Source organism: Choloepus didactylus, chromosome 14 (genome assembly GCF_015220235.1).
Source record: "Choloepus didactylus isolate mChoDid1 chromosome 14, mChoDid1.pri, whole genome shotgun sequence".
In the NCBI taxonomy this organism is placed as follows: Eukaryota; Metazoa; Chordata; class Mammalia; order Pilosa; family Megalonychidae; genus Choloepus; species Choloepus didactylus.
The window spans coordinates 81,246,858-81,271,149 of NC_051320.1; the positions used below are offsets into that span (position 1 = coordinate 81,246,858).

A 24,292-nucleotide genomic window follows, 5' to 3' on the forward strand; every position below is an offset into this window, starting at 1 on the left:
ATTCAAAGTGTACAATCAATTGTTCACAGCATCGTCATATAATCGTGCTTTCATCAACACAAACTTTGATTACTTTTCATTACTCCAAAAAATAAAATTAAAATTAAAATTAAAAGAACATCCAAAACATCCCATTCCCCTCCTCTCCCCATTGTTCATTTACTTTTTTTAAAAATACAGTTTAATTGAGATCCTATAAGGAGTCTTAAGATTAAATAGTGTTAAGTCCTCACAGCTATGTTTTTTTTTTTTAATTCAAAATTGCCTTAGCTATTTTTGACCTTCAGAATTTCTGAAATTCCTTCTGAATTTCCAGGTAGAATTTTAGAATCTACCTGTCAATTTTCAGAAAGTTCCCCTGGGATTTGGGGTAGGATTTCACTGAATCTGTATGTTATTGGGGGCAAATTGATAACACATACCATGTATTCACATACCATACAGTCATCCATGGTGTACAATCAACTGTTCACAGGCACCATATTATGGTTGTGCCTTCATCACCCCAATCCATTTTTGAATATTTTCTTTACACTAGCTTAAAGAATTTTTAAATGGATCAAAAATAAATCTTGACACTCCTTATCAAATTGAATAAAAAGGAAAAATAAGCACATTTAATTAATACAAAGATTCTGTGCTGTTTTGTAATTTGATCACAATCAAATTTGATTAAATTGGGGTCTGTGGGAGGGAAGACAGGCCAGGCATTTAAGTCACCAAACAGCACTGAGTATCAACAGATGTGATCAGTCCTACTGCCACCTGAGCTCAGTTAGGGACATGGCCACTTCCTCCTTCACTGTGCTTTATCCCAAAATAGACGTTGTCAGTGATTCTTTACTTTTTACTCTTTGAGGATTAAAATTTATAATTTACCTTATGAGGCTTTACAAATCAAACAATAATATTAAGACTAGGAGTATTGTTATTAAAGTCTCACATTCCATATAGGTATTTCATTATTGTTTTGCCTAGAGCTCTGAAATTAAAGGATATGGAAGGAAAGATGTCACATAAATTAAATTGTGATTTATTACCTTGTATGGGAGCAGATTCATTTGAGATACTACAGCTGTTGTTAGGATAATGCATCTAGAAAATACCAGGGATTGAAATGGTGTCATAGCCCCTGCCTTACCCAAAATTGAAACGTTGCAGTTTTAAAGCTGAGCAAGTATAAAGTTTAAAGTTCCTTTTTCTTATATTATGATCTCTGGACTTTATTTCATAATTAGTTTCAGTTTGACAAATTGAATAAACAAGTCCATCCATCTATCCTCATTGCCATCAATCCTGTTTGCCTCATAATTATTATGTGGTACCATGAAAAGTACTACATCTAGGGTGCTAACTAAATAATTATTCTCCAGAAATCTCAGAAATTTTCTTTGAGTCCTCTACCATGAGCTCACATACAGTAGTTATGTCCCCTAGACACCATGAACTACAGAATTTTGTCATATTTTCTTTCCTTATTGTTTCTGTGTATGATTTTTTAAGATTAATAAATTATACTACAAGTAGTTTTTTTTAAATTAGAGTTGTATGTTTACAGACAAATATGCATAAAATATAGCATTCCCATATACCCCTATTATTATTATTACCACTTTGCATTAGTTACACATAGTTTTAATTTCATTTTTTCACCTTATGTTATGAGAAGCATTTCCCCATAATTGTTAAAGATTGTCTTTAATAATAATCGTATTTTTTGCATAGTGTTACTACAGTTTGTTTTAAATTTTCAGCCTGTCAGATATCCAGATTTCCCCAGTGCTTCTCTATTACAAACACTGCTGTAATGACTATCACTACTTATACTTACTGCCTTGTCTTGGTAAGCTCAACAAACTTCAAATAAATCATATATTTTTGATAACTGATTATGGACATACATGGTTTGCTATGGACATACATGGTTTGGGTAAGGAAGGAGAATCAGAAAAGATCTAAAGATATAAAGTGGAATGATTTATTTCTTCGAATTTTTTTTGTTTTTTGGTAATTTGCTCTTGTTAAAGAAGTTAGAGTGGTATGACTGTGACAGTATAATATGGCTCCCTTTCTGGAAAGTTAGTACTTAGATCAAGGGCCAAAGTTGTCTTATTTTCTAAAATATTTACCTAAAAAACAGTCTTTTTCACTGTCATCAACTTATTTTTGTGGTCAACTTATATATAACAGTATTAAAACCACTCTCGTTTCAGGAAACATTCATTCAGTGAATGTTTATTAAGTTTCTGCACTTTGCCTGGTTCACTGAGAATATGAAGATCAATAAGACAGAGTCCCTTCCCTTAAGGAATTCATAGTCTGGTAGGGAAGACAGAGAAGTAAACAAATGATTACAGCATGTACAAGAGGTACTCTGGAGACTGAAGGAAGAATTAAGTCTGCTTTTGTATGTCACATAGGAAATACTTGAACTGAAAATTAAAGGATGGTCAGAGATTGCTAGGTGAAGGGATAGCAGGGGCACAGAACAGCTTGACAAGTTTGGACTTAGGGGATGGGATTGAGGTAGGGAGCAGTAAGAGATGAGGATGCAGTGGACCAACTAATGAGAGTTTTGTTGTCATGCATAGAAGTCATGCTTAGGAGGCCACAGATTCTAGCAAGAGAACAGGCCAGAGTAGAAAGAACAGATTGGAGAGAAACTGAGGCAGAGTTGAATAAAGAATTTTGTGCTGTCATCTAAATAGGAAATGCTAAGAACTTGAATTGGGACAGCTGCGGTGTCAAGATATTTTAAAGATAGAGAATGCATGCACTGTCTTGGCTACCTAGATGGATGATATTTACAACTCTCTAAATAAGAAAACATAAGAGGAGGAGACCATGTGGGATTTCTCCTCGTCTGATCTGTGCTGACTTCAGACTCCACTGTTGAGCTAAAGACTTGAGAGTCCTAGACCTTCTCAATGCTGCTAATCAGAGTTTTTCTCTCCTGGGTTTTCTAGTTAATTGCCCAGAACAAAGAAATAGAATGTGTGCGTTAGGTTTCCTGCTTTTGCTTAGCAACCTTCTCTTATCAAATGCAAGTTCTGAGTTTGGGGATATTTTCAGTATCTATTGCCTTGAAATGAATATTGTCTGACCAGTTCTCAACTGACTGATTTTTGTCCCACCAGTTGAATGTTCTGGGTTTTGATTATTTTAAAACCCTCATATTTCAACAGTGTTCAAATAAGTTGACGCAAAATGAATACATGATGTCAGCTGAGGACAGAGGGCATGCCTAAAACAACAGTAGATAAATTAACAAGTGTGTGATAATGTGAAAGGGTACATCTTATTAAAATGTCAGCTCATTTGGAGGAAATAATCTGAGACTCTTCAGTTTACTTTTCAAGACCTTCAGAGGAGTTTGTTGAAAGAGCCATGGAAGTGAAAGTGGACAGCAAATTAAAGATGTGGATAGTGCTGGGTCAGCTAAGACTATGCTAATTTAGGCTTCATTGTGCCTTGGAGCGTGGAAGGGATCATCACATTTTGAATTTTGGATCTGGCTATCTTGTGGTTCTCTTTGGGGGAATTCATAGCACATCATTTGTATTCACTTGTACATACATATTGCAGGTGCCCACTATGTGTTAGCCTATGGAGGTTCTGAGTAATATTAATAGCAATGTTTATTGATTACATGCTATTTACCAGGCACTATTCTAAGAGCTGTTCGTACATTAACTCACTTAATCCTCATTCTGCTCTTCAAAGAAGGTTACTATTATTAGCTCTATTTTATAGCTGAAGAGATTGAAGCAAGTGAAAGGTAAAGTCACTTGCCCAAGAGCACCCAGCTGATGAAATGATAGACCCAGGATTCAAACCCAGGCAACCTGTTTCCAGAGCTCATCTTCCTAAATATCATAATCCTTGCTGCCTGAATGCCCTTCTCTCTCCATAGCACACCTCCCTGGAGAGCCTGCCTTAGTGATTTCCTTCTCTGGGGTTCACCTGGATTCCTCATCCCACCTCCAGAGATCCTCTAGGTACTTTGGTACTGTGTTCCAAACTCATGTATTACTTCACCCATCACACAGGATATAAGCATTTGTAGCTCTCTCTCCTCCCATCCAGTCTTGGTTCTCTCTCTATCCACACCTGGCATTTGGGGCAGTGCTTGGCACAGAGACGTTCAATAAATGCAAATTGAGTTGACTTCATTTGACTTGACCTTACAGGGCTTGTCCTCAAGGATCTTTCAGTCTCCTTGGAAAGTATGGTCCATCATATGCAAGAATTGAATAATGAGGCAGTTTAAGCTGAAAGAATACAGTATAGACAGTAGGTATCACAGGATTTCAAAGAAGGGGGATTGGCCATGGACGTTGGATTTGATTCCACTGGACAGAGATGGCTTCTCCAAGTAAATAGAATCAGAGAAGAGAAGACAAGGAGGAGGAACACTGATGGGAACACTGACCTGCGATGATTGTGAATGAAATATCCATGTTAAATGCAGCGTTGTCTCAGAAAATGTAGGTTGGAGAGATCCTCAGTGACACAGATCAGACACCAGCTCATCAGAGAGACCCTGCTACCCCCAGGCGCTTCTTCCCACAGTCTCTCATATATGCATAGCCCTCACTGTATATTTCTGCCCTACATGACTGAGCTCCCTGAGGGCAAGGATTGTTTTTTGCCAGTGCCAAGCATCATGCCTGACATATAACAGTGGCCAAAAAAATAATAATAACAGTAACAATTTACAGTTATGTAAATATATAACATTGATTATGATAGAAAGACATTTCTCAGATCCTTATTTCATTCCAGCCTTGCTCCAATTACACTAATGTATTAGCTCAATTTATCTTTGTTGAATATTTTTATTGAAAAATTTTGTTCATTGAATTTTACCATCCTGTGAGGGTTGTAACATCTAGGAAATCTTTAATTCTTTAGGGCCTATCTGGGCATGATCTGCATCTTAATTCTGGAAAAGCTGTTCACACCCAGCAGAGTTTTAGCCAGGGCCAGGGAGTTATCGGAAACTAGGATTCAGTTCCCTCGAGAAGGGAGGTGGCATTGTAGCCCAACCAAACAGCCAGCATTTGGGACAGACCACCAGTCCCAGGAATAATCTTTGAGATACCCAACATGGTATCTCCAAATGCCCACCAAAAGTGGACAGCAATGCAAAACACTACACACACACTGCTCTTAACTCCAAGCCAAAGGGACTGCACCTTCTGACATACTTCTTTTTCTAGAAGGGGCTGGATTTGGAATATGGTTTAGAACCACAGTAAACAGTCTAAGATGTGTCTGAGTCCACAGGTGGGGCCACTGGTAGGTTACTGGAAGGAGGAACAAGTCAGGAGTTGGCACAGACACATGTGCACACACTAGAAGTATAGAGTTTCAAGCTTGGCATCAATGTTCTTTTGCAGAATGGGGTGGCCTCCAAATCTTCAGTGTACCAGTTCAGCCTCTTCAATATGCCCTCCTAGAAGAGTACAAGTAACATAATCTGGGCAGTCCAATAGGCATTTCAGGCAGGCCACAAATATTTGCGGTATTTTCTTCATATGCTGCTAACTTTCAAGAGAAAAATGTTCTTAGAAAAATATTCAGGCTTAACTGAAAAAGCACACAGCAATCAACCTCTATTCCTGGCTTGCATAAAACTATCTACTGATAGCCAAATTTGAGATGTCTGTAGGCAGACAAGTGACTAATGCCAGGGCCGTGTGTGGCCTGGACCAGATGTATTTTCTGACCACAAGACCATGTCTGGATTCTCCTTTGTAATCACCACACAGCCCACTGTAATTGTAAAACTTATATTTACTTCCTGCCTTTGACATGTAACTCAGCTTCCAAGGCTGCACCCTGAGCCAGAGTGAAGTTCTCTCTGTTGTTTGTCTAAAACTTAGAAAATCATCATGTGTGAGGGGTGTGCTTGTGTTTGTGTTGCCACAGCTGTTAAATATGTTAAGTGTATCCTTGCGAGAAATATGCCCACTCTCACCTAACATGTTGGAGGAAGCACTCTATTAATCAAATGTTTATTGAACATCTACTGCTCTATGCTATTTTAGACTCCAAGAAACATCAGTGAAAAAGACTGAAGTTTTCCTGGAAGAAGGCAAGAGATGGAGGGAGGGAGAGAGAGGGAAGGAGGAAAGAAAAGAGCACGTCGGGATATGTGCTGTGCATTTACATCGGAGTAACGTGATAAGAGAATGCCTGGGTGGCTTCTCTAGCTTGGGACATCAGAGAAGTCCTCTCCAAAGAGATGACATTTAAACTGACATTTTAAAATGACAAGAAGGAGTAGGATCAGGAAAGATCAGAGCAGAGAACATTCCAGGCAGGTTAGTATAAAGGCCCAAAGATGGGAAAGAACTTGGCATGTTCCGGAAATAGAAAAACGTCACCAGTGTAGCTTGTGGTGGGTGAGGGGAGACTGGTCAGAGCGGTTGGCAGGGCAGGATCACACAGGGCTGTGCAGGCCACTGCAAGAAGGGTGCAGGGTGGGGGGTGGCCCTTGTCACAGCCATTTAGGAGACGACTGCAGGGGTCTCAGCAGGAGGCGAGAGTGATTTGGACTAAGGTGCAGTAGTGAACAAGAGAAGGGGCTGGATTTGGAATATGGTTTAGAACCACAGTCAGAAGAAAACTCCCTTTTATGTGACTAAGCAGAAGTAACTCATTCCCAGCATATTACTACACATTCAAGACATTTCAGGGGCAGGTTTATAATTTGCGGGGCCAGGAACCCTTGGAAGTTAACGCTGATCTCCTCCCTGGAAACTGGGAAATAGGGGCAATGTCTTCCTTAATTACATTGCAGAGAAATGGCTTCTCTTCTTGAGCAGACATTCTGGAGTGGTGAAATTTGCAAGAAGCTTATCTAACCTTTAAAGTAAAGATTTACATATATTTCAAAGGGGACAGAGAAAAAACTGACAGGTTTTCTAAAGTAAATGAAAAGAGAAATGGGAGGAAGGAAGAAGTCTCTTCCTTTAGGCTCAACTAGGAGAATGAAGGGCTTTATTATTATTTTAAATTTGTATTTACCCTTACAAAGCACCTAAGATTGGGTAGAAATTGACTGATGGCGTATGCTTCTAACACCATGCCTCGTATGTGTGTGTAGAAAATAATAGGATGAGTTGTCTGTCTCTTTATAAACTAAAAAAACTTTGTGATCCCTTTAATATAGACTAAACTGATTTAATCAAAGTATTTCTTATAAGGTTGATATTATCTATGTTTGCTAATAATATATTCTAGGTGGTTAAGTTTTCTCTGTACAATGGGAATAACAATATAGTCATTCTTCACAGGTATTTTGTGAGGATTAAGTGAAATAATGTATATAAAGTGCTTGGCACTGTATGTGTTGTTGTAAAGCATTCAGTAAACTTGAAGTATCATTATTAATGAAATAATAATCTGGCAGGGAGGGATCCCAGAGCCAAGACACCGGTTTTAGTATTCGAACCACCCAGGCCAAGAAAATAGATACACTTCATCGCGACATCCCGTCCATGACCTTGGATCTGCTTCCTAAGGCGAGGCTTAGGATAGATAACCTCAGTTTTAAAACTTCTGTAATGCCAAGATTATCAGAAAGTTTTACTGATTCCCTCTCTTTATGTCTTAGGGTCAACTAAATTAGTGTAAGTGATATTTATTGCCAGACGTGACCTTTTGTTAGCACATTGTAGAATCCCGACGTTAATGTCACTTTCTATAAAAAGAGATTTAGGATGAGGAAATGTTCTGTCTCTAGAGAAGTTTAGCTCTTGAGAATCGTTCTCTTTTTAGACTCCCGGCCCGCGGGCTATTACTCACCGTTGCCTTCTTCCGCAGGCTCACTTTTGGTACCGTCTTCTTTCGTGATCACTGATGCTGGGAGCCACCTACAGCCTCTAAGTTCCCCACCCAGCCTTTCCTAGTGGTTGGCATTACATATGAGTTGTGCCTTCTTGCTTCCTCTACCTTTTGAAATTTAAAAATAGAAAATAAAAAGCAAACCCAGCGCCTTTTTACATTGGCTGAATTGTATTCCTCTAACAGATTTTCCAGTGAGCGCCACAGTCTAATATTCCATCAGAAACTGCCCTCAGTTCAGTGGCTGCCCTAGAATAAACCCTTTAAGAAATTTACAAAGAGATTCTTTTACTTTGAATATCAAACAGGCAATCAGAAATGGGCTGCTGCAGCCCCTAGGGAGGAGGCTTTGAAAAGAGACTCAAAGAAACAGGAGGTGTCCAGTTCTGCTCCTTGGCTTTTCTCTTCTCCATCCAGCCTTCCTGAGCCATGTGGAGGAATCACTGAGTTGATAAAAGGACTCAGGGAGCCGCTGACTGGGACTCCCGAGAGCCCCTCTAGGTCTGAAGGCTGCGACCTCCGAGGCCCCACCCACATCATGGCATCTCCATTGGAAATATAATTTTCTTACTGACAAAGCTTTTTGAAAATATTTTTATAATTTTGCTTTGAAATAGTTTGACTGGGAGTAACTGATTTCACTTATAATTGGCTAATAGCTTCTCAGCCATTAGCATTCTTGGGAATTCTTATTACGTTTAGAAAAATAAATCCAGCCTACATGTCGGTTTCAAATGAAATACTTTTTTTATTACCAAATCAACAATTAATGAGGCTAACCCAACGTTACATTTTGTAGACCTTTAGCATTTATTCATTTCAATTTTGTTGTTTTCCCATTTGTAACCAACCAATGAATGATTTTCAAAGTTTCAGGCATTTTTATAGGCACCTCAAGAGCTAGTAGGCCCCTGGCCCTGTACCTGAATGTTCAGTGGTTAAACCGCCCTACCTGGGCAGCCGTAAGCTCTGAGGGCTTAATGAGAGCTTGATCTGGGGACATTTCCCTAGGAAAGGACAGCAGTGTGGTGTCATATAAATAGCACTAATCTGCTAAAAGAGGGTAAAACCCCCACAAAAAAACTAAGAATAATTGGAGGCAGAGTGACCTGAGTTCCTGCCATCAATTCACTGAACATGAGCTCTGAGGCCCAGTTTCCCCACTCTGCTCCTCGGGCTGTGAAGGCATTATTGTGGCCTTTTTCCTGCTCCCAGAGGAAAACTCCATCTGGCCAAGGTGGAGGCCCAAAGCCATCGAGTCTGTGGAACCGAAAGATGCACAAAACCATCTGCCCCAGAGACAAGGGTTTCCCTCTCATACATTAAAAGCAAAGCAATTTTCAAATATCTGTTTTAGTTTGCCAGAATAAAAGAAGGAAGAGAAGAAAAGGGAAGGAAGAAGAGAGGGAAGAGGGGAAGAAGAAGGAAGGACTACACCTCTAACACTTGCTTTTTAAAAGCTATCTGTTTTCTATGCAAAATGACAGGCATCCCTTCTCTGGATAGAAAAGCTTTCATATGAGATATCCCACTGTCCCATTCAAAAGTCTCCCATCATCTGTTTTCTCTCAGTGAGGGGCAAGTACGATGTCATGGAAAGAACATGGATTTCGGAATCAGGTGGTGCTATGTGCAAAGCCAGCCCTACTATTCATTTTGCTCAGCACTTCTCCAAATGTGGGCCAGGGACCCCTGGGGTTCTGTGAGAGCCTTTCAAGGTTTCTATGGGGTCAAAAATGTTTTCATAATAACACAAAGGTGTTAATTTGCCTTTTTTCACTCCATTCCTTTCATGAATGAATTTTTCCTGAGGCTTCATGACATGATTCTGTAACGGATCAAATATATACACAGATATCAAAAGCTAACTGTCCTTTATTAAACCAAACATTAAAGATAGTTGCAAAACTGTAAAACAGTACAACTCTTCTCATCAACTTTTTGGTTTGCAAAATATAATTGCTGTTAATTTTTAAAATGTTATTTTATGTAAAATGTAATGGTTTGTTGTTTTTAATTGAATTAATAAAAACATAGTTTACAAATTCTTCAGTATTAATTACTAAAACCCACATAGAAACTGCTCTTTGGGGTTCTCAATAATATCTAAAAGTGTAAAAGCTTCTAACCCTAAGAGTTTGAGAACTCCTGCTCTACCTAATAGTAATTACCATTTATTGAATGTTTCCTTGTGCCAGGAGCCGTGCTTACTCACGCTACATTCTTCATCTCTTTTAATCTTTGCAACAAATCTCTAAAGTAGAGGCTTAAAAATGGGTACCCTGGTAGCCCAACTAGTAGTTGAAAGTGAAAGGCACCCAGTCCTACTGGCTCTGAAGCCACACCCTTGATTACCAGACAATGCTCCCTCACAATTTCACTCTCTGTGACTTTGAAAAAGTCACCTTATCAGTTTCCTTATCAAAAATATAGACAAAATCATACCTACATAGCATTGCCTAGCATGGGGGCTGACACCAAATGGATCCTGAGAAACATGGTCCCCTTCCGTCCATTCCTTCCTGACCAAGGAGGCTCACTGACTGCCTTTCCTTTTTGCCCCTAGATGGTCTTCAAGCAGACAGAGAGGCAGACGGAACAGAAGGAGCGGATGAAGATATGATTGTGACTCAAAGTCAGACCAACTTCATATGCCCCATTACACAGGTACTGCTTCCTCCTTCTGAAAGAGAAAGTAATGGCTTCACAGAGGTAAAAAGATTCCTGTTGCTTTCTGATTTGATTCCATGTTTGAAGTTAAGGAGGGAGCGAAGAAAAGTGACGAGGATTGAAGAGTATACATGGGAAGTTCCTGGGCTGGAAAGAGTTTTCAGTCAATCGTGCCCTCAAGGTTCTAGGAATAAATTCATGGTCCACAAGCCAGGTGCCACTGGTGCCACTGGTTTCCCTGCATTTTCTTATGTGCTTGAGTAATTATCTGCTTGAATAATTATCTAAAGCCATGAGAATGGGAAGTTAATCAAAAAAGCCCAAGGCTGGGAAAAAGCCACTCCAAATAATTGGCAACTTGGAGAGGTTACTGGAAGTTGATCATTATCATTCCTGAAAACCTTCTGTCTCCTTGATTACAGTTGGAAATGAAGAAGCCAGTGAAAAATAAAGTGTGTGGTCACACCTATGAAGAGGAAGCCATTGTTCGCATGATTGAATCCAAGCACAAGCGGAAGAAAAAGGCCTGGTGAGTTGGTGCAGGAAGGAAAGTGGACCCTTCCCTAGTGGTGGTCAACCAGAAGTGGTTTTTCAGGCTAAAGGAAAAGATACTTAAATGTCTCCCCTAAGTTATAGTCACCTCCATAGTGTAAACATGGAAGCTGGCTTTCTGTGAAAACAATACATAAGGGAAAAATTAGTAATCCGTTCAGGAAGAAGATGAAGGACCACACCTTCAAAACAGAAGAAAAAAGAACTGGGCTGAGTTTTAATCATTAAAAATTGATTTTAAAAATGAATTTTAATCATTAAATTACAGGAATTTTTGTGAATTCGTGCTATTAAAAAATAGCCTGGGAAAATTAAGGAGAATCTTGACTAAGACATTCTTCCCCCTCTTTATTTATATACTTATCAGAACAAGAGGGTATGATAATTTTTACATTTCCTGCCATAAAGTTAATTTGCTTTATCGCTATTATTAAGTGTATATTCTAAGATAACACTTAAGACTTCACTTCCAGTGGACTTGATGATCAAGATTTAATTGTCAGAGAAAACCTTCCATGTCTTTAATCCCTTAAATAACACTTCCCAAAAGATTTAAATAAATTTGTGGATAGCTGATCAATAAGAGAGTATTTTTTAAAAATTGGAGAGTTCAGAGTCTGTCTTATATATATATATATATACTTTCTTTTCTTTTCTTTTTTTTTTTTTTGAGGACCATGTAGGACGATGGTCTGTTTGCTATAATATGATTTGTCAGACAGAAACCTGAGCTAACTAGACTGACTGTGACTTTGACACAATTTGGAATTTCTTATGCTCTTATCACAGATTTGTTGCAGGAATGGAATTGCAGGTGTGACCAGTTCTCAATATACTTCTGATAACAGTCCCTTTGATGTGTGATTTGCTTCTCCATGGCCCAGAAATGTGCTGGTCCAGACCCAGAATTCCCCACCACTCCTCATCTGGGTGTGGACTTAGAGATAGGGTATTGGAGACTGTAGATATCTTGATAGTCATTCAGTCGAGTGATCTAAGGCCTAATGGTTGCAAAAGGTAAAGTGTTCGAGTCCATTTTTATCTGTTTTCAGTTTCCCACTTACAGTTGAAATGTCCTATTTCCCTAGTGAACCTGCCATTTTACCAGGTGAATAGAATTTTCTTAGTTTCTAGATTTCAAAGCCTTCCCTTTCCTACTTTTTTTTATGTTCATTCCCTGAAAAGCAAATTTTGGGTTTCTTGACATAATTACTAAGAAAAAGTATTCCCAGAGAGTTCTATTTCACAGCTCTTCTCTCTTAAAGTTTGTGACATTCTCTTAGAATCAGATTTGAAAAGGGCAGGCACTGATACAAAGCACAATTCTCACCACAAGTCCCTGGATGGGTGGGAGCCATTCCCAGAATGGGAGTTGCATTTAAATAGATCTTCTTAATTACATACTTTGAGTTTCTAATGTTTTTTGCCTTTTTGAACTATACATATTTGGAAGCACTTGAGTAACATTTATCAAACGGAGAACTTTTTTTTTCTGAGTATCTGAAACTCTGCAAATTCCCATAGCATAATAATAATAATTAAGTCCAAGTGGAAGAAGTCTGGTTGATTTGCAGAGATGGTAGTATTTTTACAGGGTCTTGAAGAATGAGAAGGATTTCACAGAACGGTGAAGAGTCTTGTTGCCAAGAAGCCCATCCCATTCAGGCCCTGTTCTACTTGGTGGATAGTAGGTGCAGGTGAAGTAAGTGTATACTACAGGGACAATGGAAGGATGCTGTGGGTGATAAGAATAGGAAAGTAGTGTAAAGACTCATTATAGAGGGACTTAACTGCCATGATTCATTCGTTTTGGCATCTCTAAATTGATAATAGTTATATTTGCCTTATTGGTATGTTTGAAGTTTAAATAAGATATATGTAAAGTAATAAGCAGTTTGTGGCACACAGTAAGACTCAGTAAACATTATGCCATCATCATCATCATTGAATATTAGCCATAATCACCATCACCGTCATCATCATCATCACTACCATTATTCTATAGGCATGGGAGAAAGTAAGGTGATCCAATGAAGATTTAGGAAATTTCTCCATTAAAAATGCAAGGGATGGATTAAAAAGGCATGAGGTGAAGAAACCAATTCAGGTGCTTTTGCATTAGATTAAGTTGTGGATAATGAGCCTGGACTGAGGCAACAGTGGTAGGTCAAAGGGAATGTGGAGGTACCATTGACAGAATTTGGGAACTGGCTGAGTCTAGGAGTGAGGAAGAAGACGTGAATGATGTCTGACATGTCTAATCTGTGTGTCTAGAAGGGCGGTCATGGCATTCGCCAACAGAGAGGGCATAAGAGGGGAGCACGATCAGGAAGGACTGTAGGAGGTTCAGTTTGGGTTATGCTTAGTTTGAGATCCTAACTATACAGCCATTTGGAAGTATCTGGGAGGCACAGAAAATGTGGGTTTTTGAACTAGGGAGAAGCTTTGAGCTAGAGATGCAGATTGTCAGGTTGCTGGTCTAGAGGAGTCAAACTCCCTCATCTGCCATCACAGACGGAGCTCTCTGATGGATGCAGTCACCAAGGGATAGCCAGCAAGGACAGAACCTTAGTCCGGCCTGCCGCCCCACAAGGCCAGGATCCAGCTCTGCACTGCTCACCACGATGCTCTCAGCACCTGATACAGGGCCTGATGTAGACCCTCGAATAAGCCTTCTGTTAATTAATTAAAGTACTAATCAGAGGAAGAAGACCCCTAAAGCAGTCTAAGATTAGCCAGGAGAGATAAGAAAGTTGAGTATCATGGGAGCCAGTTGGGAGTGAGCAGGGTCTTTAAAACAAGGTGCATTTGGCAACAGATTAAAACCTGGGGCCTCTCCAAAAATTACTCCAGAGGTTCCTGATGAAGCATGAAGTACTGTCATTTCCCATGATGCATGTTAAGGCGATGAGCAGTATTGGTTTCCCTTTGTTAAAAATGTCTGTGACACATCCAGTTTGAGAAATCTCAATTCTTCCTCCTAGATTGTTCTAATGATGTTTTGTTAGACTGGTGTTCCAGGTACATTATGTTACCAGGCACTGACTGAGGTTTACTGTGCATGCTTCAGTCCCTCAGAAGACCTGTCTCTACTGGCTTGAGTCAGAATAAAATCATTGAGACTTCAGCACTAACTAAATCTGGTATTTAGAATTATTTCCTAAGCTATCTCTTAAATAATAAGCTATTTATTATCTTACTAAAAAATGTCTTATGATTTTCCTATTAATAAAAGAGATTCCCAGTTTTACCACACTCATTCCTTTCCTCTTTTAAGAACTAGGACTGTATTTTAAAAAGAGTTGTATTTAAGAGCATCTAGAGTAAAATTATATTGAATAGAAATGTGTTGTGGACCAGCAGAACTCCAGCATTGAGCTTGTAGTCCTGGTTTTACCATTTACCAAGTCATTTAACTTCTCAAATCTTCAGCTTCATCATGTACAATGGAGATCATAGTGACATCTCACAGGATTTCAGGGATCAAAGAAGTGGTGGGGGATTTCCAATATAGATCTGGATGGACCAGCAAATTTCTGGGCAGTGGAGAAGCAAACCATGCTTTAGAAAGCTCTTTTTCATCTGCAGCGCATTATACAAATAGCAGGAGGGTTATTAAACCCGAGGGTGTTAGTATTTCCTCACTGCTTAGTAGCACATTATCTTAAACTCAGAGGGTGTAGGATAGAGTTACACTCTGTGTTTAGGTATGACGGGAATCTGTCCCACTCAGATTTCCTGAGGTATCTATAACCTTCCTAGAGCTTGTGGATTGAACCTTGAAATTCTTGGGACCCAGGTTCAGGAACTCATAAGACTGTGACTCTTGTACTTTGAGCTGATGCTGTGGCCAAGGTGCCCGCAGCCTTCCGGGATCCCTGCAGCGTGGGCCGCCCTTGTGCAGACACTTTCCTGCTGGCGCTCTGCTGCTGTGGAATGCTCTGCCCTGTCTGTGACCCAAGTTCCAGACCCAGCCTCTCCTTCCAGGCCCGTAGGTCTGACTCCTGCTCAGTGGTGATGGGAGAGCTTAAGCTTGCTTTTGCCACACCTAACTTGCTCACCAGGATATCCTGGGGATTAGTGCTCTAATGCTCAGATAGTTTTGTTTCTCCCCAGGAGGAGGGCCCTGATTCAGCATCATGTCATTGTGGCCTTTTCTTATTCTTTTAGTTGGGGGAAAAAAAAAAAAAACTTCTGTTTATTTGTGATGGGCTGTGAAATGGGTTCTCACCAGCTCCTGCATCAAGGTCTCCTCCAGGAAGCCTTTCCCGAACCCTCCTTCATGCTGGGCAAAATGTCCCTCCTGCATGCTCCTAGGGCACCCTGTACATCATCGGCATCCCCGTGTCACATCAGTGTTATCCCCAAGCTTCTTGGGGGCAGAGGCCATGGCCCAGAGCTGGGACTGGTGCTCCATCACACCCAAGCTGAGTTCCTCGACCCTTGATGCACATCGTCCCAATTATTTCTCTGAACCCTGTCCACTACCATTTTTTATTTTTATTTTTCATTTGTATTGTGGTAACATATATACAACATAAAATTTCCTGTTTTACCACTTTCAAATATACAATTCAGTGGTATTAATTACATTTAAAATATTGTGTTACCATCATCACCATCCATTACCAAAATATACCTTCATTTTTATAGAGAAAGAAACTGAGGTGTAGAGTATCATAGCCAGTGGGGTTCAGCCCAGGTCTTTTTCACTCTTGAACCTCTGTTTTTGTCATTAGGCATCTGGTATACCCTCACCCCACCCCACCCCCTGGGAGAGCTATTTGGTTAATGCTCCTGTCCCCAGAGTTTATCCTACAAGTGAGCTCAGACCTCCTTGTGTGACATGGATCACCCTGGGTTCCTTTGCATTGAAATGAGCGTGCAGGCCTGCTCCACCACTAAGTGGTGCAGTTAATTCCATCAGATGTTCTCCAATGTGCTCATTTACTGACTGAAACCAGCTAATGTCATCAGGAAGTCCTCCCCACCTCACTCTCCACTTCCCCGTCCACAGTTTATTCACTGTCTGCTCTGTGGGGTGGGGAAGGACCAAAGCCAAGAGTCAGAAGGGGATGGTCACTGGGCTGACATACCGAGTGTCATCCCAGCCACTGGCATTGCATTGCATTTCTATTTCATGGAAGTTTGAGCGATGAAAAATCACCTTTTCTGAAGTCACAAAAGTGTCCATATACTTTTCATAATCTTCACTATTTACTTTCATACTTAAAGAAATAATTCACTTTGAGATTTCAAGACATGGGACAGGATAAGAAAAAATAATGATTTTTAAACTGGTGAAAACCATTTCTCAAGCATCTTCAAGCTTTACCCTAATGCAGAGCCAAATCATTTGAATGATACATACCTAGGCTAAAGCACCTGAATCCTCTTTCATATAATTGCCTTTCTCTATTTTAATACATGTACCCAGCAATACAGGGAACATTTCAGCATTTTAAAAAGAAATGTTGTTATCAAGCATATTATTCATTACATTGCTTGAAGCCCCTCTAATATCAAGACCCCTTGATCCAGAGATCATGGCAAGAAAAGGTTTCTCCTTCCTGTTGAATTGTTGGGCTTCCTGCCACTAGACAAAGGAAAGCTACTGGGTTCAACCTTCTTCCCTTTCTGGATTCCATATTTTGTCCTGTATTTGTTGCTTTTGGTCTTAATATATGACTGCTTTTTTGAAACTCTGTCTTGGGTCACTGGGCCAGAGCTCTGTGTGGGCAGGAACCGTCTAGACCCTAGCAGAGGGCCAATCACAATGAAGGGTTTAATTAATGCTTGCAGGTGTGCATGTATGTGTTGGATATATGCATGATGTAGATAGATCACCCACTCAGAAACTTACTGGAAGAATGATGGTCTGGGAACAAATGATCATCATGGGAGGTAATGAGGGGAACACCCATTATGGAGGCACTGTGCTACCTGAACACTGTGAAATGGGGCTTCTCTCCCCTTTTTAACTCTGAGGGAGCAAAGGCTCAGAAGGTGAAGTGAGTTGCCCGTGGTTCGTAACTAGCATGTAGGTGGTAGAGATGGAATTCGTTCCCGGGTCATCTTGACTCTGAAACTTGGGCACCCCATTGGACCCAAATCTGGTTCATGCTGAGAAGAAATCAGGTAACTTCATCCGGTCCACTGCCTTCAGACTAGACCACATCTAAACTGAACCGTGGCTCCACCTCTATCTGGATGACTCACGCTAATTTCTTCAGCCACCACCCTTCCTCTGAATCCCCAGGGACCCACTCAGTCTCTCCCCCGGGAGGTCTGGTCGGTATTTCAGATGGAACATATACAAATCAGGATCCCTGGCTCCATCCCCCCAACCTGCTTTTCCCCATTGTTCCCCATCATGATAAAGGGTACCTCTGATCCCCCACCCATCTGCTCAAGTCGACCCCCTTTGAATTAAGCTTCACTCCTCCCTTTCCATTACATTCCACATCCAATCCATCTGCAAAGTCCTTTAGGTTCTACTTTCGGATGTATCATGAACCTGAACACTGACCGCCCTTGTCCAAGCAAGCGTCACCTCTCTCTTGGACCTCTGCAGGATCCTCCTAACTCTTTTCCCTGCTTCCACTCTTTCCCCCCCTACCTTGGGTTCTTCATTAAGTAGCCAGAGTAATGGTTTTTAGCTATAAACCAAATCACATCCCTCTGCTACCTCAGAACCCTCCAGTGTTTCCTCCTCATATTTAAAATAAAATCCAAAGCCCTCCTCATCCTCTGCAGTGCGCAGTTGCCCTCCCTTTTGCTCCGGTTTCAGCCGCCACACTGACCTTGCCCTTCTCCCCATGCTGCTTCCTCAGCCTGGCTCACATGCAGTGCTTGCTGCCTCACTCCGGTCATCTCTGGCTCAAGATAAAACCTCCAAGAGGCCTGCTCTGACCCTCAGCCGGGAATCCCTCAGCTCCGACACCCTCTCCCTTGTCCCTGCTGGGTTGCCTTCACAGCACTGAACGCGGAGATTGCAGCCTGTATTTATTGGTTACTTAGTGATGGTCCGTTTCCCCCATTTGAAAGTACGCTCCTTGAGGTAGGCCTGCTGTCTCCCAGCACCTGGACAGGGCCTGCTCAGTGACTAAATGAATGAGCACGTACCGATCCTGATTTTTTAAATGTAAGCCTTTTTTAAAAAATAAAATGTTCCCATTTAAATACTTGAATGTGGAAGAAGTTTATAAGGCATTAAAGTGACGTAGTCTGACTCAGTTTTCTTTCTCCATCACAGCTGCCCTAAGATTGGCTGTGGCCACACAGATGTGAGAATGTCAGACCTCATTCAGGATGAAGCACTTAGGAGGGCGATTGAGAGCCATAACAAGAAGAGAAATCATCACTCAGAATAGGAAGAAGCCACCCGTCCTCAGGGAAGCAGCAGCCTACCTCCTACCCCAGCCGTCTGTCGAGAGCGATGCTGATCAAAGCAGTTAGGGACTGGCTGCAAAACATACTTTGTTTGGGGTAAACCTGAGTGTTTTAAGGATGATTAACAGCATTTTTCTAAGTTACACAAAAATTCAAGCACATTATATTGTTTATTTTTAAATGTTGTGTCATTTTAAATAAAACTTTGAATATCTGCAATGTGTCTTGCTTGTGCTCCTCTCAATGTGTAAATTGTTTCAAAGGTACAGGTTTGATCCTGCCAGACTTTTCTATTTCTAATACTTTAGATTGTTTTTTATTATATTTTTAACTCAATAATGCCCAAGTGATATTTGAAATTAAAGCATGTAGAATCAAACCAATTATAAGCTTGTTCCATCAATATAGTAAACAACAGCCTTATGGTGTTCAAGCAAAACCAGTTCACATACCTATATTTACTTTCCAAATATGTAAGTGCTTTCTGTGTCATTCTGAATTGCTTGGGAAGCTCCAGTAGCAGGCTTATCAGCAGTGATAACTGATGCCCATAATGGAAACTCTGCTGCCACCCTCCTGAGAGTCTAAAATATCACCTGAAGCAACCACATCCTGGCTGCTTGTCCCCTGCCTTCCTCACTGACTCTCTGCAAGTGGCCTCACTCTGAGCCTCGGTGTCTCCAGCCATAAAATAAGGGTGTTGCACAAGATGTTTCTAATGTCCTTTCAGCCCAAAAGGCTGGGACTTATGACCAGCAGGATCTTTGAATTGGATGTCTTTGATTATATTTGATTGTGTGGAGAGTTGCTAATCTATTAATAATCTCCATAGTAACTTTTTATCTGGAATATTTAATTCAATGAAAGAAGCCTACCCTAGCTACACTGGGAAACTGAGAATTACTAATAAAGCTTACATTTATGGTGCACCAGGTGCTATTCTAAAAGCTATGAACTCCCATGGTCATCAGGGCCCTATGAGCCCAATGAGGGAGGTGTAGTCATGACTCCTACTTTACAGAGGAAGAAAATGAGGCTCAGAGGAGTGAAGTCACCCAACAAAAGTCAGAGTTATTAAGTGGTATTTGGTAGCCTCAATTCTCAATCCCTTACTGTCCCCACTCCCTGCTGATTTATTTAGAATCTAAAATGATATTCACAGCCCACATTTTAAAAAGCAAACCTTTTGTAAATAAGCATATATATATATATCATAACATACATATGCAAAAAAGTCTCATCAAAACGCAGAAAGTAACCAGATTCACATCTAATAGGCAGTTAAACCCATGAAATAACACTGTAAAACAACAATTAATTTTGCAAAAAAATGTCAAGGAATTCAGACGGTAGGTAGTATGACATGCAGTTGTCTACAAACTAAGTGATTTTGAATTTCTTAAGATGCTTTGATCTGAAGCACACTTTCCCAAGGAAAGGATTATGTTTAAGCCAGAACAAACATACTTTTCATGGAATGTGGTTCTTTTGTGAAATACTTTGTTTCCTAAACAGATAGGGACATGCATAAAAGGCTTGCCCAAGCTTTCCGTTTTCTCCAACTCTTTCTCAAGAGAACTCTGGAATATTGGTGTGGATACTAGCTAGAAACAGCAAATTAACACCATTCCACTGTGGAAAAGATTTAGTATTTATATCCCATGAAATATACTTCTTCTTTAGCCTTCATAAATTTATATTTTATAACTTGTCTAGCCAATTTTAAAATGTGAAATTTTATATAAAATTTTATTTTCATCTTTGAAGGTTTTCTGTTTGGTTGTCATTATCTATCTGGATTGTTTTTCTAAATTTGGGGAGAAGGACTTTTTAAAAAAAGCAGAACTTCTCCTTCAAAAGAAATGATATTTATCTTACCATGAAACCCAGTCTATACGACTGCTTGAAGGGTAGCAGTTCTAGTGCAAGAGGAGGTAGGTGTTCCATGTCCCTCCCTGCAGCTTCCTCTTCCCACAGCAGCCCCAGCATCCTACTGGAGTTTCCCCCAAGGACCTATGAGTGGCATCTGAAAACCTTGCTAGACCCTGTAGCTAAATAATTTTTCAGATATTATTGATTTCAGACTTGGACAATTTTGTGGACTTGCGCATTTAAACAAACAAAAAAGGCAAGTTCCTCTAAAAACTTTTCAGTTAGGAAGTTGAAAACATTATCACAACTCTCATAGATAATATAATTTATCTCTCACCTTGCAAAGAACGTCAAATGGGGAGTGTTCACCTTGAAGCAGCTCCTGCAACGAGTGCAGCCTCGAGGTCAGTGCTCCCGGCTGGAGTTTTGCAGGTGAGAGAACACTGAGGACTGAGGAACATCCCAGGCTCAGGTCGAAGTGCCCTGAATATATCAGGTAGTTTAATCCCCCCTACAACCCTGGAGGCAGTTGTTCTTACCCCATTTTACAAATGAGAAAAGCAAGGCTCAGCGTCATTGAGGCACTTGCCCAAGGCCGCGTGCTCGCGCGTGGCAGAGCCCCTGTTGGCACAGGGCAGGAAGTCCAGAGGGGGCAGGCTCTCATCCCCTAAGCACTGGGCCTGGGGCTGACAGGCACAAAAATGTTCAGTACATCTGCCCTCCTCTCCCTTCCTCCTTCTCTGTGTTTCTGAAACCACCATTTTCCCAGGGGGGCAGACACCAGTCATCCGTGCATTTAGAGGGGCCCATCCTCTCACCCTCTGCAAACACTGCCTTGTCCAGCCCCTCCCTCCTCGCTGTCCACACTGAGACTGTTCAGCAGCCTTCCAGCCAGTTTTCCTAATCCCTCCCCTCCATATTAACCTACTAAAATACCCTTCGATTGTGTAATTTCACCTCCTACTTAACAACCTTCCTTACCTACAGCATGAAGTTTCAGGCCTGGCATCCAGGATTCTGGGACTCTACTGCACATCCCCACTCCGGACACTGCAGCGCCCTCCCTCTCTCACGGTGGGGTTTCTTGGGGAGGGGCTAACCATCAGAGCTTCTGACCAGCACGGGCAGGTTTGTGGGCAAGATGTTTCACTGCTCCAGGCCTCAAATTTTTCATAAAAACTAAAAGGTTTGGACTTCTCCCTGTAGTTTGTTTAAGGATTCAGTGTCATATTTTCAATGAATAGGTCCTGTGGGAAGGATCTGGCTCTTTTAAAGGGAAGCAGGCTGACACCAAAATTAACATATTTTATACCAAATGTGTGCAACGAATTCAACAAGTAGTTTTAAGGCTGACTTTGTGCCATGTTTGGTGCTAGTTTCTTTTAGATACAAAAAGTCTCCCTTTTGCAGGCTTACTGTCTAGTTGGGACAGATAGACACAGTCATGTAAGAAAAAATAAATTACATAAATGGTTACATGAGTGCCGGGTACAGAGGACCGTAGCACAAAGGAAATATAGGAAAATTATGCATAAATGAAGATTTTGCTTTAGTAAATTTAGGTAACAAGTTTTGAAACAAGTTAATAAAACGCCTGTGAAACCTTCTGATTGGGAGTTAGGGAAAAGAGTGAATAGTGAGGGCAGGCCCAGCCCCATTGGAAATCTGTCATGTTTTTGAGATCTTCTAGCCTGTGTCAGACTTTGTGGGCACAAGTATTCTGAAAAGAAGGCAGTTAAACTGGCAGGGAGTAGAACACTCAGACATGGCTGGTGGGAATGTGAATTGGTACAGCCACTTTGAAAACGGTTCGGCTTTTAAAAAAAATGTTAAACTTACCACTGGACCCAGCAATTCCATGTCCCCTTGGTCTTTGAAAGCTTAACCCAGAAGAGATGCACAGTACTTAAGGCAGATGAAGTTTCTCCCCTACCAGTAGAGGGAAACATCTGTCAGGGTTCCCATGACACATTTCACAAACATTATCCCATTAATCCTCCCAACAGCCCTGGGTGCAGACAAGGAAACTGATGTGCAAAGAGGAAATCTTGACCAACAGGTCAGCGCTAGGGAGTGAGTGGCTGGAACCAGACTGCCCATGGCATGTCCCATGTCCCCCTGTGCCAGGGCCATGGCCTGACAGAAGAAAGAACCAGTTGGGTGGACGGCAGACGAAGTCCCAGATGGGTTCCTGGAGCGAGTGAGTGAAGTCCTCGAGGAAACCCTGGCCTTAGTTAGCAATTCTGGTCATCTCAAAGGGAGTCCCCAGATTCTTCCGGCACCCTGATCTAATTCCCTTTCCTCAACGTGAACTTGGGCTGCAGGTACTCTAGGAAACAGGGTGGGCACTGGGGAAACAGGGAAAGAGTGAGAGGAGGACCCAGCTCTGGGCCCGGTTGGGCCGCTCACAGCCTGGTGCCTCTAACTTTCTTCTCAGGACCCCTCAGGGCCTCTTTCTGGGCTCCGTGGCGAGCAGCGGAGTGGGGGGCCTTGGGAGGCCATACCTTCAGGCAGCGCCTCCAAACAGCCACACGTTTCCCAAGATCACCATTTCTTGGCACTGACATCTGATTTCCAATATCAAGGGTGATTTTTTCCCACCACCCTTCCCATAAATGAAACATAAGATGCTACATCATTGAAATGATTCTTCTGCTAGATGCAGGAGCAATATGTGAATTCAAGGTCGGTTAGAACAAAATAAAGCAAAACTCTAGTCTTCCAGAAGCAGAGGGTCAAACTGCAGTACCCTAGGTGGGGGGTGGGGGGGTGGAGGAGGACAGTTAATATCAGGAAAGTCTATTTAGACCTGTCCTCCCACCTCACCCACCTCAAAATAAACAAAACAAAACCCCTCACGCATCTCACAGAGATTTGTTTGATCAACGAATGCCTTTTACAAAGCAGACACGACATAGAACTGAGCAACACAAAGAGCAAACCCTAATGTAAACTCTGGACTTTAGTTAATAATATAATCATAGTAATATTGTGTCACCAATTTTAACACATGTACCGCACTAATACAAAATATTAATAATAGGGAAAACCGTGTGGGTGGTGTGGTGGGGAGTTATGGGCACTCTGGGCTTTCTGCATGAGTTTTCTGTAAACCTACAACTGCTCTAAAAAATTTTAGAAAATAAAAAGGCAAATACCATCTCTTGAAAGGCCCCCTTGCCCCTCCCTCCCTCCCCCTGCCCCTCCTGTCCATCCAGCCGTCCAGTATCTGTCAAACCCACCGCCGTCCGGGTCCACCTTGAAGGGAATAGTACTACAAAATACAAAAGGATGAAGCTGGCTATTAGAGTGATGTAGTTTCTCCATCCTCGGAGCTCCTCTGCACTTTATTTCAGCCTTCCTACTGCACTGGGTACTCTCTGCCTTGTGATTTACTGTGACTTACTGAAGGTGTCTCATCTCCGTCCCCGAGGGTGGAATCCATGTCTGATTCATGCTTATCCCGACACACCACGGTTTCTCAAGGTGAGGCCTTGGAGATGCCCAGGTGCCACCTCTGTGCCAGAGTCCTTGGGGGCAGGCCCAGGAATCTGCATTTCTGTAAGCTTCCCAGTGGATTCTCATTCACTTGGAATCAAGGGCTAAGCCTGATAGTAGCTGGAGTACAAGGAAAAGTCCAAAATGCATTAACGTTTAGTTTACAAAGCCAAAAAGATGGAAATACAAATACACTATGCTGGTCAAATACCATATTCTTATCTAAAAAGCTTAAAACGGACCACAGGTAAATACAAAGAGTTGTGAATATTTTTCTTCCTCTTCTTTTTCCTTTGTCTAATATTCTGATACTGACAGACTGATGATCTATTTCATTGCAATGCCATTTGATCACTCCCTCCCTGCCATTTCCAGAAAGTGCTGTTTCCTGCACTTGGAGGCCTCCTCTCATCTGGCATACAGAAAAGGGTCCAGCATATAGAAAAGTCTTGAT

The 24,292-nt window shown here is 41.3% G+C and overlaps 1 protein-coding gene across 1 annotated transcript in view; it reads left to right on the plus strand.

Moving 5' to 3' along the window:
* The window catches only part of NSMCE2 (NSE2 (MMS21) homolog, SMC5-SMC6 complex SUMO ligase), a 279,573-nt gene extending 260,860 nt beyond the window's left edge, over positions 1-18,713 (plus strand). Inside the window, exons 5-7 of the mRNA XM_037802327.1 lie at positions 10,421-10,521; positions 10,947-11,053; positions 18,332-18,713. Of these exons, the coding sequence (XP_037658255.1) occupies positions 10,421-10,521; positions 10,947-11,053; positions 18,332-18,449 (326 nt within the window). The 3' untranslated portion in view covers positions 18,450-18,713. The remainder of the gene's footprint in view (positions 1-10,420; positions 10,522-10,946; positions 11,054-18,331) is intronic.
* The last annotated feature ends 5,579 nt before the right edge of the window (positions 18,714-24,292 follow it).